Raw genomic sequence first — 15,507 nt, 5'->3', positions numbered from 1 at the left:
CTAACTTTGATAGGCTCGGGTCGGTTTTTTTATCTTTTTTTGCTATCAATTATTTTTGTCACTCTATTTATTATAGTTGCATTTTTTATTTGTATTATGAAAATCATGCAAGCTTATTAAAAATCTCATTAAAAAAAAAACTCCTGCATTATCTTATTCTTTTTTCTATAATGTGAAAAAATTGAGATAGCCCATAACATAGGACGTAACACCTATCTAGTTTTCTCTAAAAACCAAGGAGAAGTAGGTACCTCTTGAGAAAAATACAAATGCACTATGGATGCGAGATACAAATGTACTCGCACGATGAGAAACTAGAATTATAGTAGTATATACCACCAAGGCCCTCGTGAAAAGAGAGGTTCCCTCAAGTTGCTATCAAAGGTTCCAATTCGAAATACAATCGCTGCATGGGGTAGTGAATAGAGACACCATTATAACAAACCTTTAGGTGGTCCCTTATTATGGTAATAAAGTAGCCTCCTATCTTGGCCACACACGTCACAATAGAGAAGAGACCAGTAGTTTTCATCGGATGTTCTCATATTACCCTTTGAATGTTAAACTTATATAAACCTTGCTCAACATAACCAAACATGCAACCTATCTTTCTACATTTGTTGTAGCCTTAACCATATTGAAGTTCCAGCTAGCTTATATAATTTTCTTTTGAAGCTCTGATATATACATATTTTCATTGAGTAATGGGTGAAAAGAAGCCTTATTTGGCTGTGCTTTTAGTGCAATCAATCTATGGTGGAATGTTCATGCTCTCAAAGGCTGCTTTCAATGGTGGTATGAACAACTATGTGTTTGTCTTCTACAGACAGGCTGCGGCAACTCTTTTCTTAGCCCCTTTTGCCTTCTATTTCGAATGGTATAATTCTATTCAATTCCCATGTTTTTCTTTCTCTTTTTTTTTGGTATGATCATCTTGATCTTTATTAATTAAGATGTTGAAATTAAGTTGACAACTATTTAATCTTGAATTAATTTTATAGGAAAAATAGACCACCACTATCGTTTGTTACCTTCTGCAAGATTTTCTTCCTCGCTCTATTTGGGTATGTATTCAAATTCAGTTTACAGCTACTTTTTTTTTCTAGAGTACGAGTCCTTACCATGATCAACATGCATGGCCCTGGTTTTAAAGCAATTTGAATATATATTCAATGTTCTGAGAGTATTTCGATCTTTTTCTTGAACAATAAATTAGTGTCTAAACAATTTGAAAATGTTATTTTCTTTTGTGGTTTCTATTTGATCAGAATTAGTTTCTGCTTGGATATATTTGGTATTGGCATCATCTATGCAACCGCGACATTGGCTGCTGCAATTTCAAACTGCCTTCCTGTCATCACTTTCTTCTTGGCACTTCTACTCAGGTAATAACAGCCAAACTTCCATTATTAAGTACAAGCAAGGTGGTGTTCATCAACACAAACGAGCTTCGGAGTCCATATATAGATTTTTTCTTGAAAAAGCAAGAAACGCTGATTCTTTTTAGGTTTCGAGTCTCACGTTCCACTATACATAATACATCGCTTAAAAAAAAAAATTGATGTTCACCACCTTGGCACGACAGAATGTTCATGTACACCTTCAAAGAAATTTCATGTTTTCCCACTTCGAGACCTACCTACAAGCAATTTGCTAGTGCTTGGAGATCTATGATCTCATGGTGCTTCTTCAAACTGTTGCTAGAGCATCTAAAATGAACAATGACACTATCCCATTTTGGTAAGATTGCTTTGTAATTTATTATTCGAATTTAGTTATGACGTTTAACCCTACCACTAAACTTTGATGGGCATAAATTCTGTAGGAATACCTTAAAGAACATTTATTAAATAATAGATGGATAATGATTAGTACACTATAGTAAATAAATTAAATGGATATTAACACTTTTCCCTGTGCTTATATATTTGATGGATCGAATTGGATTCAAATGTTAGTTAATAAAGTGATTTGATTCAAATGTATGTTACTAATTGCTTTGAAAAATATTGCTCTTTAGCTTTTTTTTTTTCATGATATCAATTATTTATCAAAATTCCCCCCTTTATTAACAATTTAACCGTCCTTTTGAGTGTCATTATTTTACCACGAACGTCTACACAAATTATACAATCAGCTTGTTATTCTCGTCAACTTTGCTTTTATCCATTCTAAATCAAGGATTCTTGTCAATTTTCTTCTCTCCATTAGAAATCTAGGATTCTTATACTATAGCTAGCACCAACATCAGAACTAACTTTACTTTTTCGTCAACTAGCTAGTAATCTCTTAAGAATTAATCATCATGCATGGAGATTGGCAAGCTAGTTTTATTTGATTTCCACATGGACCCAATTGCAAGTTTTTAGTTTTAATTATATATTCCCCGAATTTTTTTTAATAGAAATTGGACCAAATTTGTAATTTGAACACGTAAGACTTGATTGATTACAGTGACCTTGGTACGTATTATAGTGTGGGGGCTGTGGACTGGAGAAGCATATACATCAGATACCCAATGTAGTTTAGAGCTAAGAAACAAAAGCAATGAAATTACTTATCATTTCATGTATTTGCAAATTGGAACTATTTTTTTTTTTTGTGATTAAACTTTAGGTTTCTTTGGATTAACTTATAGAGTATGAAATTACAGGATGGAGGTGTTGAAATTTAAGACAGTCTCAGGGATTGCCAAGATTGCAGGGATAGTAGCATGTATAGCTGGCGCAGCAACCCTGGCCATGTACAAGGGCCCTCACTTTAATCTTTTGTGCCTTCAGCACCTCTCTGGGAGTCATAACAGCCAAGGAATTATTAGTCATATTCCTTCTAGCCAAACCAGGATAAAGGGTTGCTTCCTCTTGTTCTTGTCCAATATTTTATGGGGCTTATGGCTAGTGTTGCAGGTACTTTTTTTTTTTATTATTATTATGAAATGTTGCAGGTACCTCTACCTACGTTTTTATAATTCAATAAACTATATTCCAACCCTTGTACTTTATACAAGGTTCAACTTCAGCCCTAAATAGTTTAGGAAAAAAATGAGTATTGATTGGCTTCCATTAATTAGGTTTTAAACACAAAAGGCCATATTGAAACTTTGCAGAAAAGAATGGTTAATATTGTGACATTTTAATTTATAAGGGCTGAAGGAGTATATTGTGAAACACAGGGTCTAAAGTGTAGTTTAACCTTTTAGTTTTATGTATGTATTTCATCATGGCTTTGCTCACTGTTTTGAGACAGGTAAGAGTTTTGAAAAATTACCCATCAAAGCTTCTATTCATAACTCTTCAGTGCTTTCTAAGCACAATTCAGTTATTTGCCATTGCCGTTGCCGCTGAAAGAGATCCTCGTGAGTGGGAGCTGGGCTGGAACGTCAGACTTCTCGCTGTAGCTTACTGTGTAAATTATCTATCCACTCTTTATAGTGTCTTCTTTGCCTCACATTTTAGTCACTAAGGTGACATTATCCCGTGTTATTAAACATCGCCTGGACTGCTATGTCAATCTAGTGATCCTCTGATCCAGGATTTATCTTAGGCTGGATTTTATACTGAATTAAATGAGAATTGACCCAGTAAATCAATTTAAAACTTGAATTGATTTGTTTTATTTTTTTTAAATAACATTGTTTTAATTTTTTGTTTTAAATCTTGAAATGATGCTGTTATGACTTGACTTGCCCAACTATGACACCTAAAGCTTGAGTTAGATTATTCATTTCACATTTTTTTATAATATTACGAGGTACTTATATTTTTTGGACTAAATAATTCTTTGATTCATGCTTCACTAAGATCGATGGTTTTTTTTATAATTAATTCAATATATAAGTACCTATATGCTAATATAAATTTTGCGAATTGTGACAGGGAATTGTCGTGACTGGTGTTACATTTTACTTGCAAGCATGGGTTATAGAGAAGAAAGGGCCAGTTTTCTTGGCCATGTCAACTCCATTCACTTTGGTCTTTACAATGATTTTTTCTTCTATTCTCCTATGCGAGACCATCACTCTGGGAAGGTACTTAACCTCAATTCTTTGTAATCCACAGGAAGAAGTCTTAACCCTAAGTTACACACTATTTCTCAATTGGATTTTATTGAGAAATTCTCGATTGGATCCCCTCATCCATAAGTATTAATATAGTGTTTTCTGTCTCAAGTATCAATTTTATGCTCTAAATTAGCCACTGATCTATTGTTTTTAATTTCTTTTGTCCACTTTCTTGCGTTGTAGTGTTTTGGGTGGGCTCATGCTGGTCGGAGGACTTTATAGTGTTCTATGGGGAAAAAGAAAAGAAGAGAAAATGAATGATGAGAACAGTTTAAAAGCTGAAGCTGACAGAGAATGCTTAGAGTTGAAACAGGCAGTGCGAGCGGAACCTAAGGGCCCATTGTTAGTGTAACATTTAGGCTCTTGCTTTTCATGCATGCTACCGCCATTGGCCATTCCCTTGTAAAGGCATTAATTATATAAAAAAATTCCAAGAGGATATTTGGAAGCCAATTGCCTCTTTCTCCCCCTATTGGAAGAGATGGAGAAGGGGATTTTAACTTGTAATATCCTTATAATAAAGCTACGCTTTCGTCTCCACCATTATAAGATAAGGTGTGATTGTTGCCCGGAGTGGTATTAAAAGCTGTCGAGCACAATAGAGAGAATGTATAATTGTATGTTGGTGTTCATTTTTTTGGTTTCACTATTTGGAAAAATTGTAGGATCCATTTTCTTCTAAAAACTTCCGACCTCTAATCAGAGAGAGAGAGAGAGAGAGAGAGAGAGAGAGAGAGAGAGAGAGAGAGAAGTCACTGTTGATTAGAACAATTGTTTAGGTGTTAAGGGCGTGTTTGCCTTATATTTTCAAGGTAATAAGATTGGCATAACTTAATGATGCTATTATCCTCAGTACACATTAAAGAAATAAAATCTTAAACCATATTCAGTAAATACATAACATAATAAAAAATTAAAATAGAGAATCAATACATTGTAAGCTTCTAAATCTTTTAAATATAAGTTATAATAAAATATGAAAATCAATATGATAAATGATTACCTATTTTAGTTGTTTTTCATAAAGATGAGTAAATTTATAAAATAAAAAGGGAAATGATAATAAGCAAATTAAAACAAGAAAAGGTTAGAGACAAAAAATTTAGCAATATGAGCCCCAAAAGAGCTTAGAGGATTGACATGATCTTTAAGCTAAAACCAGGCTAGAATACCAATAGAAAAACAAATTATATCAATGAAATATTTCATCCATGAAACAATTGTTTATCTATCAGTAAAAATATATCCGACAAAATCTTGTTATTAACTAGAATCGCATTGATGTTTTCACATTCATTGATAATTTCTCTGTTGATTTAATCATTACTGATTAGATCAACATGATATTATTATTAATAATAAAAATACTTGATAACTGATTTATGTTGGTATATCAGTTAGTAAATATTATCGATGAACTTCTGATATATTACCAGTTGATAATACATCTTATTTTTTTGATAGATACCTAACAAGATTACCTGCAACCACGTTTTATTATGTTATGTATTTAAATACAATATGCTAGTGAATTTATTTAGATTCAATGGTCCAATTTAAATCATGAAGTACAAAGCATTTGACAATTTTAAGAATTAAATTACAAGTAAATGAAAGTATTAGAAAAATAATCCTACATACAGTAATCCACATCTTATAAATACATACCAGAAAAATAGCATATTCCAATACACACACACACATAAAATTAAGAAATAACCATCGATGAAACGCAAATTAAACTACAAATTCTAACAGTTCACCATTGTATAATTCAGCAATTACACGCCTGGAAAGGAGAATTATTTATATAATTCTTCGGTCGATGAACGGAAATGCAACCATTATTTCTTTCCCGCTGATATGCTTCTAGGCATGCAATTAAATTACAATGTCATGAACTATAGCATTACAAAGATTAATTAATCTACACAGCGCTATCTTTATTGACTTCAGATTGAGGGGTAACAGCAACCTCTGGTGATTCCTGATCAGAATTATTTGGCAACACTGCAGGTTGATTTTTGTTCTTCGCATTTTTACTTTTCCCCCACAGCACAGTGTATAATCCAGTTATTATCAACACTCCCCCCAATATGCTGTGCCATCAAAATACATTGACAAGTGAGTTGCATTACATGTTAGGGATATTTGTCTAAGCGTGGAAGAATTAAATGTTAAGAATCCTTGTGTGGTTAAAAGAAAGTTCACGCACCTTCCCAAATGAAGTTTCTCTTGAAAGACCAGGGAACCTGCCAGTGCCACAACCAAAAGCATCAAGGGATTGAAGATGGCTACATATAATGGGCCTCTTTTAGCTATGCACCATGCCATCAAAGTGATATTCAGCCCAGATGCTAAGAACCCCTGCAAACCAAGTCCAACAACATCAAGGGATTAAACAATTTTGTAGGAAAAAAACCCAATTCTCAACTTTATATATTACTTTTTTTTTTTTTTGGATGAAATCCCATGTTTCATCGTGGTTTGCTTCGGTCAGGATATAAAATCATCTAGTCCATACAAAGGCACTAGAATTTCCCTAAATGTGATTGGGATTGGATCGTAATTAGATTGCTTTGAAGGCATGAATTACTCGACAAATTTAACTAAATATACATAATATAAGTTGTTCTTTTCTTAGGAAGGCATGCACTATAGGGCATCTTAATATTTATAATGGTACTTACCAAGTAAATGACAGAAATGAGGCGGATGTTCGATTCAAGCTTCCAGTCAGACCATTTCCTTTCAAAGCAAAGTGCATAAATAATAGCCTGAATTGATCCCATCAAACTCATCAAAGCTGTACTGGAGTAGAAGCATGGGTACCTCTCATTAATTTTCGCCTGTCATTAAACCCAACATAAGAAATATAAGTAATATGGTGACTTGTTACCATAATTATGTATAATTTTAAGAAATGATGGTAATTTTATGTTAAAAAATAATATAAATTATATTCTAAGACTTTATTTAATAATTTAAGTTTTCTTAATTCAAATAATTTCTTAATATAGTATTAAAGTCTTGCTAACCAAACGATTACAAATTTAAATTTCAACATTTTTATTTTTTTTTCTAATTAAAATTAATTAATAACACAAGTTAGAATAAGCATATATAAGTTTCAAGTTTAGGAAGCTTTTACTTAAAAAAATATGATAGAGAATAATATAAATTATATTTCGAAACTTCACCTAATAATTTAAGTTTTTGTGTCGAACTGATTTTTTAGCATTTTAGTCCCTACACTCTTGGAAGAGTTTATTCAAATCTTCCTATAATTTTACAATTAAGGTTCTTTTATGATATTTATAGGACTAAATTAATGGTGAGAAAAAAAAACCCGCATGTATCACCCCAAAAGCAATTGCTTTAATTACTTGAGCATAAGGGCATATGTGTGACCAAATCATCTAAATCTATCCTACTTTACCTGAAGTATCACCCAAAAAGCATAAAACACACATGCAATCAGAGCAATTGCCAAGCCAAACATTTGTTGTTTCGTTGATCCTACAGTGTTCTGGTGATGATTATGATGATATTTCAGAAGATTAATGTTGGTGTGCCAGATGTTGATCTCAATGCCTTTGTAAAACGTAAGCAGCATAGCGCCTCCTATGCATATTGCAGTGCCTGCCACATTAGCTATCCCCCGTGCATTATTTAGTGACAAGGTTTCCATCCTGAAGAAACAAAGAAAAAGTTATTTTATGTTGCCTTTCTAGTAAATTATGGCTACATTTGGAGGTCTAGTTTGACCGTATTTATAATTTTATGGTGATCAAAACGGTAAATATTTATTTAAAAAAAAACAGATGCAAGAAAAAGATAGAAACAAGAAAGAGAAAACAAAAGAAATATTTTTCAATATAAATAGAAATGTTCTTATTTTTTTTAATAGATATTAGATATAATTTCCTTTTTCATCATCTATCTATCTTTCTTTTTTTTTAAAAAGAGAAGAAATAACTACTTAACACCATAAAAAATTCTGCAATAGTGAGGTTTCTTCACTGTTACTTTAACAATAACAATTTATCTTGACTTGTATGGAAGAACCTGTTGTCTCGAAAATCATGATATTCATAAAAAAAAGAAAAGAAAAGAAGAAGCAAAAACCTGCTGATTGCTTCTTCCTAAATAAAAATTAATTGTTTTGCTGCTACTTATTTTATTAAATAAAGAAAAAAGATTAATAATAGTAATAATAAAACTCGCCTGAAAAGGAGGGCAACTATGTACGTAAATGCTGGGCTAAGATTGTACAAAGCTGCAGCAAATGTCATGGATGTTAAGTTCAAGCTTGCCAGGTATAAGTTGTGGTATATTGATCCCCTGAAAAAAAACAACAATTCACCACCTTTTTCATGATCAATGCTATAATGTCTATGAATATTTCGGAATTTTTTTCTGATTTAAACAAGGTGTCACTGGTTTGAAATATAAAATAGAGAAAACCCTCATCGATTCCTAAATTCCAAATTCATTCTCTCAAGATTTGAACTTAAGATGTCTTGTTCAAGAATCCCAAAGCAAGATTTTCTGGAAACGACATGAGAACATTTTAATATTAGTTTAATTCTACACATGTCAGCTATGGTCTCTTGTTCACACACACACACGCGTAGGGCCATACCCGAATAGAGCAAGGAAGAATATCTGAAAGAAGACAACCCATGTCAGCTTTGGTCTCTTGTTCCTGCCAAAACAAAATTAAAAGGATACCAACTGAATCAAGGGAAATAATTTTTTTGACTTTCATAATGTAGTTTTCTTCTTTGTTTCTTTAGGAATTGTCAGGTTTTAATTAGTAGCAATAAAAATGATTTACCAACAATAGTTTTACATGGATGAACGGTTCACACGAATATATTCGAGTGACTTACATTCCATGTACAAGTCATTTAGATTCCTGTAACGTATGTATTTGTCCTAATGAGACAAGAAGAATTGATTTGCATGTCAACAAAATGGTCCATGGATACAAGAGAAGAATTAATTAGCATAATAGAGTATCTTCCTAAATAGCAATAAATAGTGTTGGAATTTCTATGCAGGTTGTTTGGAATGAACATCTCCTCGACTTGAATTCAATCATAATATTTTATTTGAATTTAATTAAAAAATAAATTGAATTTAAATATTTGAATAAGATATAATTCAATTCAATTTATTTTTTATATTATTTTTGTTATCTTTATCTTATTTCTTTAAAGTTTTTTTTTTTAAAAAATGAGGTATTTTAGAAAACTTAGTTTTAACATTTTTTTTAGAATTGAAAATTACAGGGGTTAACATCTAATTCATTTTTTTAGTATTTTAAAAAATTTAATTTTTAACACTCAAAAGCTTTTGAGATTTTATGAAATTCTCCTAATTGATTCTATTTCAATTCAGAAAGTTATAAATATGCTATTAAATTGACTAAAATGGGTTTCCGAAATTTCCCATATATTTTTTGTCCAAGCAAAAGGCAACAATATTCATTTTTTTCAGTTTAAACAAAAGTTTCATTTAATTAACCAATTAAATATTACGTGCTTCTTCAAAGGAGAGAACCATGTATGAAACCCAAAAACTCTTGCACATCTAGAACATGAGTGAGGATAGGAAAATGAGGAAATTAGCTAGAAAGAAAAACAGGAATATATATATATATGCATGCTGAGAGCAAAGGAGCTTGAGCACATACACACACATATTTTACCATATGAAATTAATTGTTGAAGGTGTGACTCGAATATAAGAGTTAACGTTATGCAAGAAGCAAGAGTACTGTCATTGAACTATAAGTTCATTGAAACATAAAAATAAGTAAATAATAACCATTAATTACGTACCTTTCAACAATGAGAGCAATAGGACACAGGAAGGCTGCACCAAAAAGCAAGCGATAAGCAACTGCTACCCTTATGCTCATGCCATCATTGATAACCAGCTTGTAGAAAATATTGATCCCTCCAAACACGATCTGAACAAATATCATGGCAATAAAATGGGTTTCTGGTTCTTGGATTGTGTCCGACAGTTATTATCAAGACAAAGACGGTGTACTGATAGCAGATTCTGAGTAATTTGAGGAACACAAAGCACAGAATGTAATTTGATTGGAGAAATGGATGAATGAAGAGTAGAATGACCAATGTGGGATACTGTCAAACCTTCACCATTGGCAGTATGAATGGTTTCAGTGGATGGATATGGGGAGGCCAGCGATAGATTCGCCAAATCAGCCGTCATATGATTCGTGGCACCAGAATCGGTGAGCCACACTTGAGAAGATCCTGAGGAACAAGATGCTGGAGAGGCAGAGTGGATCACTGTATGCATAGCTTGCATAGGAGATTGTGGTACTTCCCGGTTCTGTGAGGATGACGCCTGAAGTGGACTATATTGCTGCATAACTTGCATAGGAGTTTGATGTACTTCCCTGTTCTGTGAAGAGGGAGCCGGATATGAAGGATACTGCAGAGACTGTGGCTGCAGAGAAAAGGATGACTGTGGAGAATACGAAGCAATGTAATTTGGACCCTTATCATTATAGAAACAATACCATGAGGTATGATTGCTTCTACCACAGATGTTGCATCGAGTTCTCTTAGGAGGAGAAGCTCCACAGAAGGGAGCAGTGTGTCCCTCAGAGTTGCATAGCTGACAGATTGGAACCATGAGTGCAGAAGGATGTTGAAATTGCTGAGTAGGGGATTGACCAAGGAGTCCAGAATGTGAGTTGGGAAGCACAGATGCCATGGAGGAAAAACCTGGTCTAGAAGCAAAGAATCGAGAGCCCTGAGTAAATCGACCTTTACCCCTGTTCTTGTTTCCATTATATGGCTGAAACTGTCTAGTAGGCACCTGAGACTGCCCATGATGTGGAGAGAAACTCCCTTGTGTGTATGTGTCACCTGTACTAGCAACCATAGCTGACAGGAATGGAGAATTAACTGAAGTGTCAATAATCACTTCCTCTGCAAGCAATTGTGAGCGAAAGTCCTTCAATGAGATCACACTTTCTCTTCCCCTTATAACACATCTAAAAGTATTATACTCAGCAGGTAAGCCATTCAAGGCAAGAATCACAATGTCTTCATCTGCAAAATATACCCCAGCAGCAGACAAGTAGTCCCTAGCCTCTTTAATTCGATGAAGATACTGTGAAACTGAATCTGAACCCTTTTTAATGGTTTGCAGATTGGATTTCATCTGAAAAATACTAGTCCTAGACACAGTGGAAAATTGTTCCTTTAATCTAATCCACAAATCTTTAGAGCTAGTGCTACCAATTGCACAGGACATAGCAATCGGTGATAATGTGGCAGTAATCAATTGCATAATCGCTCTATCATGCATTTTCCATACTATATATTCATCAGATTGAGAGGAAGAAGAGGTGATACCAGATTCAGCTGAGATTGAACAATGTTGAGGTGGACAGGGGAGCAAACCATCAACATACCCCATAATTCCATTGCTTTCAAGTAAAAGTTGCATCTGGAAGTTCCAATTGAGGTAATTCGATTCATCAAGTTTGACATTGACTGATGTAGGAATGGAGGAAATAAGAGCTGTAACTGGAGATTGAAGCAACTGGAGTTGCGAAGCAGTCACCATCAGGATTTCAAGTTTAATCCGTGGATGAGACAATACACCAAACACTTGCTGTGCAAGTTGCAGAAAGAAATAGAACTCAAGATGAAGATCACAACGAAGCACTATATACTCCAAATATGAAGAACAATAAGTGAGTGCAGAGAAAATAACAGTAAAATGCGGAAGCAACAGAGGATCTAGAAATTTCAAGCGTGAGCAATAATCAGCTCTGATACCATGTTAAGCTATGTCAATTGATTAACATGATCTATAATTCTGCAGAAAGAAAGAAGAAACAGAGAGAGATAGGAGCAACAGAGAATACTTGATAATAGTTCTTATTTTGCATAAATCCATATACCACGAGATAGTTGTGTTTATATATCTGTTTGTAACAGATTAACAGACTTGGGCTAATTAACTAACTATCCACTATATTAAGATTGTGACAAGTGTCACAATCTAAAGCAATGTACTCTAATATACTCTAACAAGAGGTATATTTGTAGGGCTGCATGCAGCATGATACCCCATACACTTGGAAGCAAACTAGACCGGAACTTTGACTACGAATTGCTATATAATTGGCCGTGTTGTGGAGCATTAATGACGGTTTAATTATAATCTAACTGCCTTCTGTACATGGTAGATTCCATTTTTTTGGAAAATGTATCAGCTGGGTGTGTGTTTCGTGGACACTGATACAAGCCATATCAACGTTGTACTAACTCATGCATGGGGCACTAGTTTTTCTATATATAAAAAAAAAAACAAAAACAAAAAGCCAGCCGTTCTTGCCAGTCCAAAATTCCAGCCCAGACTGCTAGAATTCTTAGATTGACACCTGATACTGACATGGTTTGTTCAATCTTGATCTGATGGACATCTTTTTATGTTTTTTTTTTTTTGGATTTTCAGCAGTCAAATATACAATTTTTTTATATACACAATTTTGTTTTTATGAACATACAAGTTTTTTTATGCAAAACAAATATGCATGACGCAATAAAAGCATGCATGTCATAATAATTATGACATCATATAATTAACTAATGACCATTATGGCTAACCAATAGTAACATACCAATACATTCTCATTTTTCATGAAAAAATTCCAAGGCTCGAGTATATAAATATAACCGGTCACAGGGCATAGGACATGGAAAGCCGGGCCAAAAGTTAGCCATGCAAGGGTACATGCCACACAAGTTCTAACCATATAAAAGCTAGCCAAAATCCAGTCAAGCTATCTAATTTCTAGCCATTAGACATAGATATGCACCCCCTTAACTTTTCTTACAGTATTATATATTTTTTATATTTATTGACTTAAATATTATAGTGTTTATATTTTTATAAAAAATTGATTTTTTAGAAATAATTTAGACGAGACAAAGATTTGCTTTATCAATCAGGACACAAGTCATGGAAATCAAATATGTCTAAATTTTTTTCACAAATTTATCACTAATTATTTGAAGTAAAAATCTTGTATATACAACATTAACAAATTTCTTGCCTTTTTTAAATAAATTTACGACATTTTTTAAAGTGTTTTTTCATTTTTATATATTCTTGTGTATATTTCATTCTTTATATATAGATATCCTTTTGCTATTTTTGGACAAAAATGTTTCTTAAATTGACAAATGAAAAAAAAAGAACATAAACAAATAAAAAAATTAATTTTATAATTTAAAAAAAACACAACTTAAAAAATCTTGAAAAAAATCGAAACCACCCATATTCAATTTTTCATTATTATCTTGCAATGGGATAATATCATCTTAACATCCCTACTCTTATTTATTAATTACAACAAAAAAAATTAGAAAAAGATTTATTCATTCAAATATATCCAAAAAATTCAAATCACAATAACAATTGAAACACCATTTTTTCTCTTTCTATCATGGGATGTGTTTTAAAATAGGAAAATATTATGTTTTTATTGTATAGATTTATCCTCTGTAATAAGTTACATTATAATTTTGAAATCTGTCCCGATGGATTGACCCGAGACCCGGAGCTAAAATCGGGTTGGGTTGAAGAAAAAACAAGGAAAGAAAAAACTCGATGTGACTCAGCTGACTCGGCAAGTTGACCCAGCAAGACCCGGCAAAAACCTGGTTGTAACCTGTTAACTTTTGTTTTCTTTTTTACTAAAAGACGTCGTTTTGATTTAAAAAAAATTGACCCGATCAAAACTTGGTGACCCGGTCAAAACCCGGAACTCAGGCCTTGGACCGGGCAGCCACCAGATCGGATCTAAAAACTATGAGTTACATCTATTAATAGATGTAAAATGCTCTAATTATATAAATAGTAAAGGAGCCTCCTGATTAAGGTGCTCACTAAATTATTACAAAACTGTATTTCAACTTGGTCAGAACCTCTCTACCTTAAACAAGTTTAGGCTTTCTTCTCCTTCACTTGGTCGGCTCAGCCGCAAACGTGTTCTGATTTCCTGTGCCAGGTTCTTCTACTCTCTGCCGCAGATTCTTCTCTCTACCGCAAACCCTGTTCTTCTCCTCTGCTACAAATAATTTTGTTTGTAGACCTTGCTCGGCCAACCTCTCCTCTCTGTCAAAGACATGATCAATCAAGGCATGCTCATCTTCTTCCTCTCAATCTATTTTGTGTGACAGCTCTTCGCAGGATTTTCAATCGGTTATTGCTACTGCCATCTTATCTATCATGATTCAGTTTCTGTCATCTGGCCACTCTTCTCTGTCACGTTTACTGTTATAGATCCATCGGTTAGTGCTGCTGTTGACATTAATGTCAGCCCTTCTTCACCAAATTCATTCTTTCCTGTTCCTGGACTCACAACAACACAACAACAACCAATACAACCATGGCTCCATCTGCTGCAACAGTAGCACTTATTCTCTTCTCTAACACCCAGCAGGTTATCAGTCTAAAACTCATCAACAATAATAATTTGTTTTGGCATATGCCGATGAAGCCGTATCTGGTTATTTTAGGAAGTTCTTCTTTCCGATCAGATAACCTTTTTGTCATTTCATAGTCTTCATCGACTTGTAAACAAAATCGTACCAAGATGGAATAAGATTTGTAGCCTCTAATTCATTGCCCAATCTGCAATTTCCTTATCAATTTGTTAGCCAATTTCTTATGCAAAAATCATAAAGACAGGTATTTCCAAAACCCAGAGTCTGCCCAGCATGTAACACACCCTCCACCTCAGCATCTTTGCTAACGTCTGAAGTTTCAGCTGCAGGATTTAGTTGAGTGTTACGAATGTTACCTTTGTTGGTAATTAAGTTGCTGAGCTGGATTTACAAATAAGCAAATGCAGAAGATTGAAGGGAAAAGTTGACAGTAAAGGAGGAAAAGAAAAAGCTGAAGAAAGTTGTTATGTAATGATTAGTTAGTTGCATTTCAGTTATTTGTAACTAACTAAGAAAAAAAAAGGTAATTAAATGCTTTTCTGTAGGCCTAGCTGTTAAAGGCTGTAAAAGATCACACAATACGTGTGTTCTCCCCAAATCAGTTTATAAGGGGCATTTTGTCAAGCATGTTGGGTGTGGAAAATATATACAAGAATTACCTTTTTCTGCAACTCTCTCCATTCTTCAACCTTCTGTGCAAACCTTTTTCTCCTACTTCCCAAATCAACAATCAACCTACAAATCATCAAATAAACACAATCAAACACAAGATTAAAAACTTCAACATGGTATCAGAGCAGTAACTTGATCAACAAGGGACTGAAAACACAAAATTCCAGAAAAGATGGTGTCTAGTGGAGATTTACGAACACCTCAGTTCAACGGTGTGAACTATGACTTTTGGGCAGTAAAGATGGAGACAATCCTCATAGC

General features: G+C 33.6%; 1 protein-coding gene across 1 annotated transcript; it reads left to right on the top strand.

Annotated features, from left to right (window-relative positions):
* Positions 1 to 594: 594 nt before the first annotated feature.
* On the top strand, positions 595 to 4,600 carry LOC133703859 (WAT1-related protein At5g64700-like). The gene is made up of 7 exons (XM_062128572.1): positions 595 to 877; positions 1,002 to 1,064; positions 1,269 to 1,385; positions 2,654 to 2,906; positions 3,247 to 3,405; positions 3,876 to 4,027; positions 4,244 to 4,600. The coding sequence occupies exons 1-7, from the start codon at positions 705 to 707 to the stop codon at positions 4,410 to 4,412; spliced, it is 1,086 nt and encodes a 361-aa protein (XP_061984556.1). The 5' UTR covers positions 595 to 704; the 3' UTR covers positions 4,413 to 4,600.
* Positions 4,601 to 15,507: the final 10,907 nt, after the last annotated feature.

Source organism: Populus nigra, chromosome 1, assembly GCF_951802175.1.
Source record: "Populus nigra chromosome 1, ddPopNigr1.1, whole genome shotgun sequence".
NCBI classification, from domain to species: Eukaryota; Viridiplantae; Streptophyta; class Magnoliopsida; order Malpighiales; family Salicaceae; genus Populus; species Populus nigra.
This window is presented reverse-complemented; position numbering and strand designations above follow the sequence as displayed.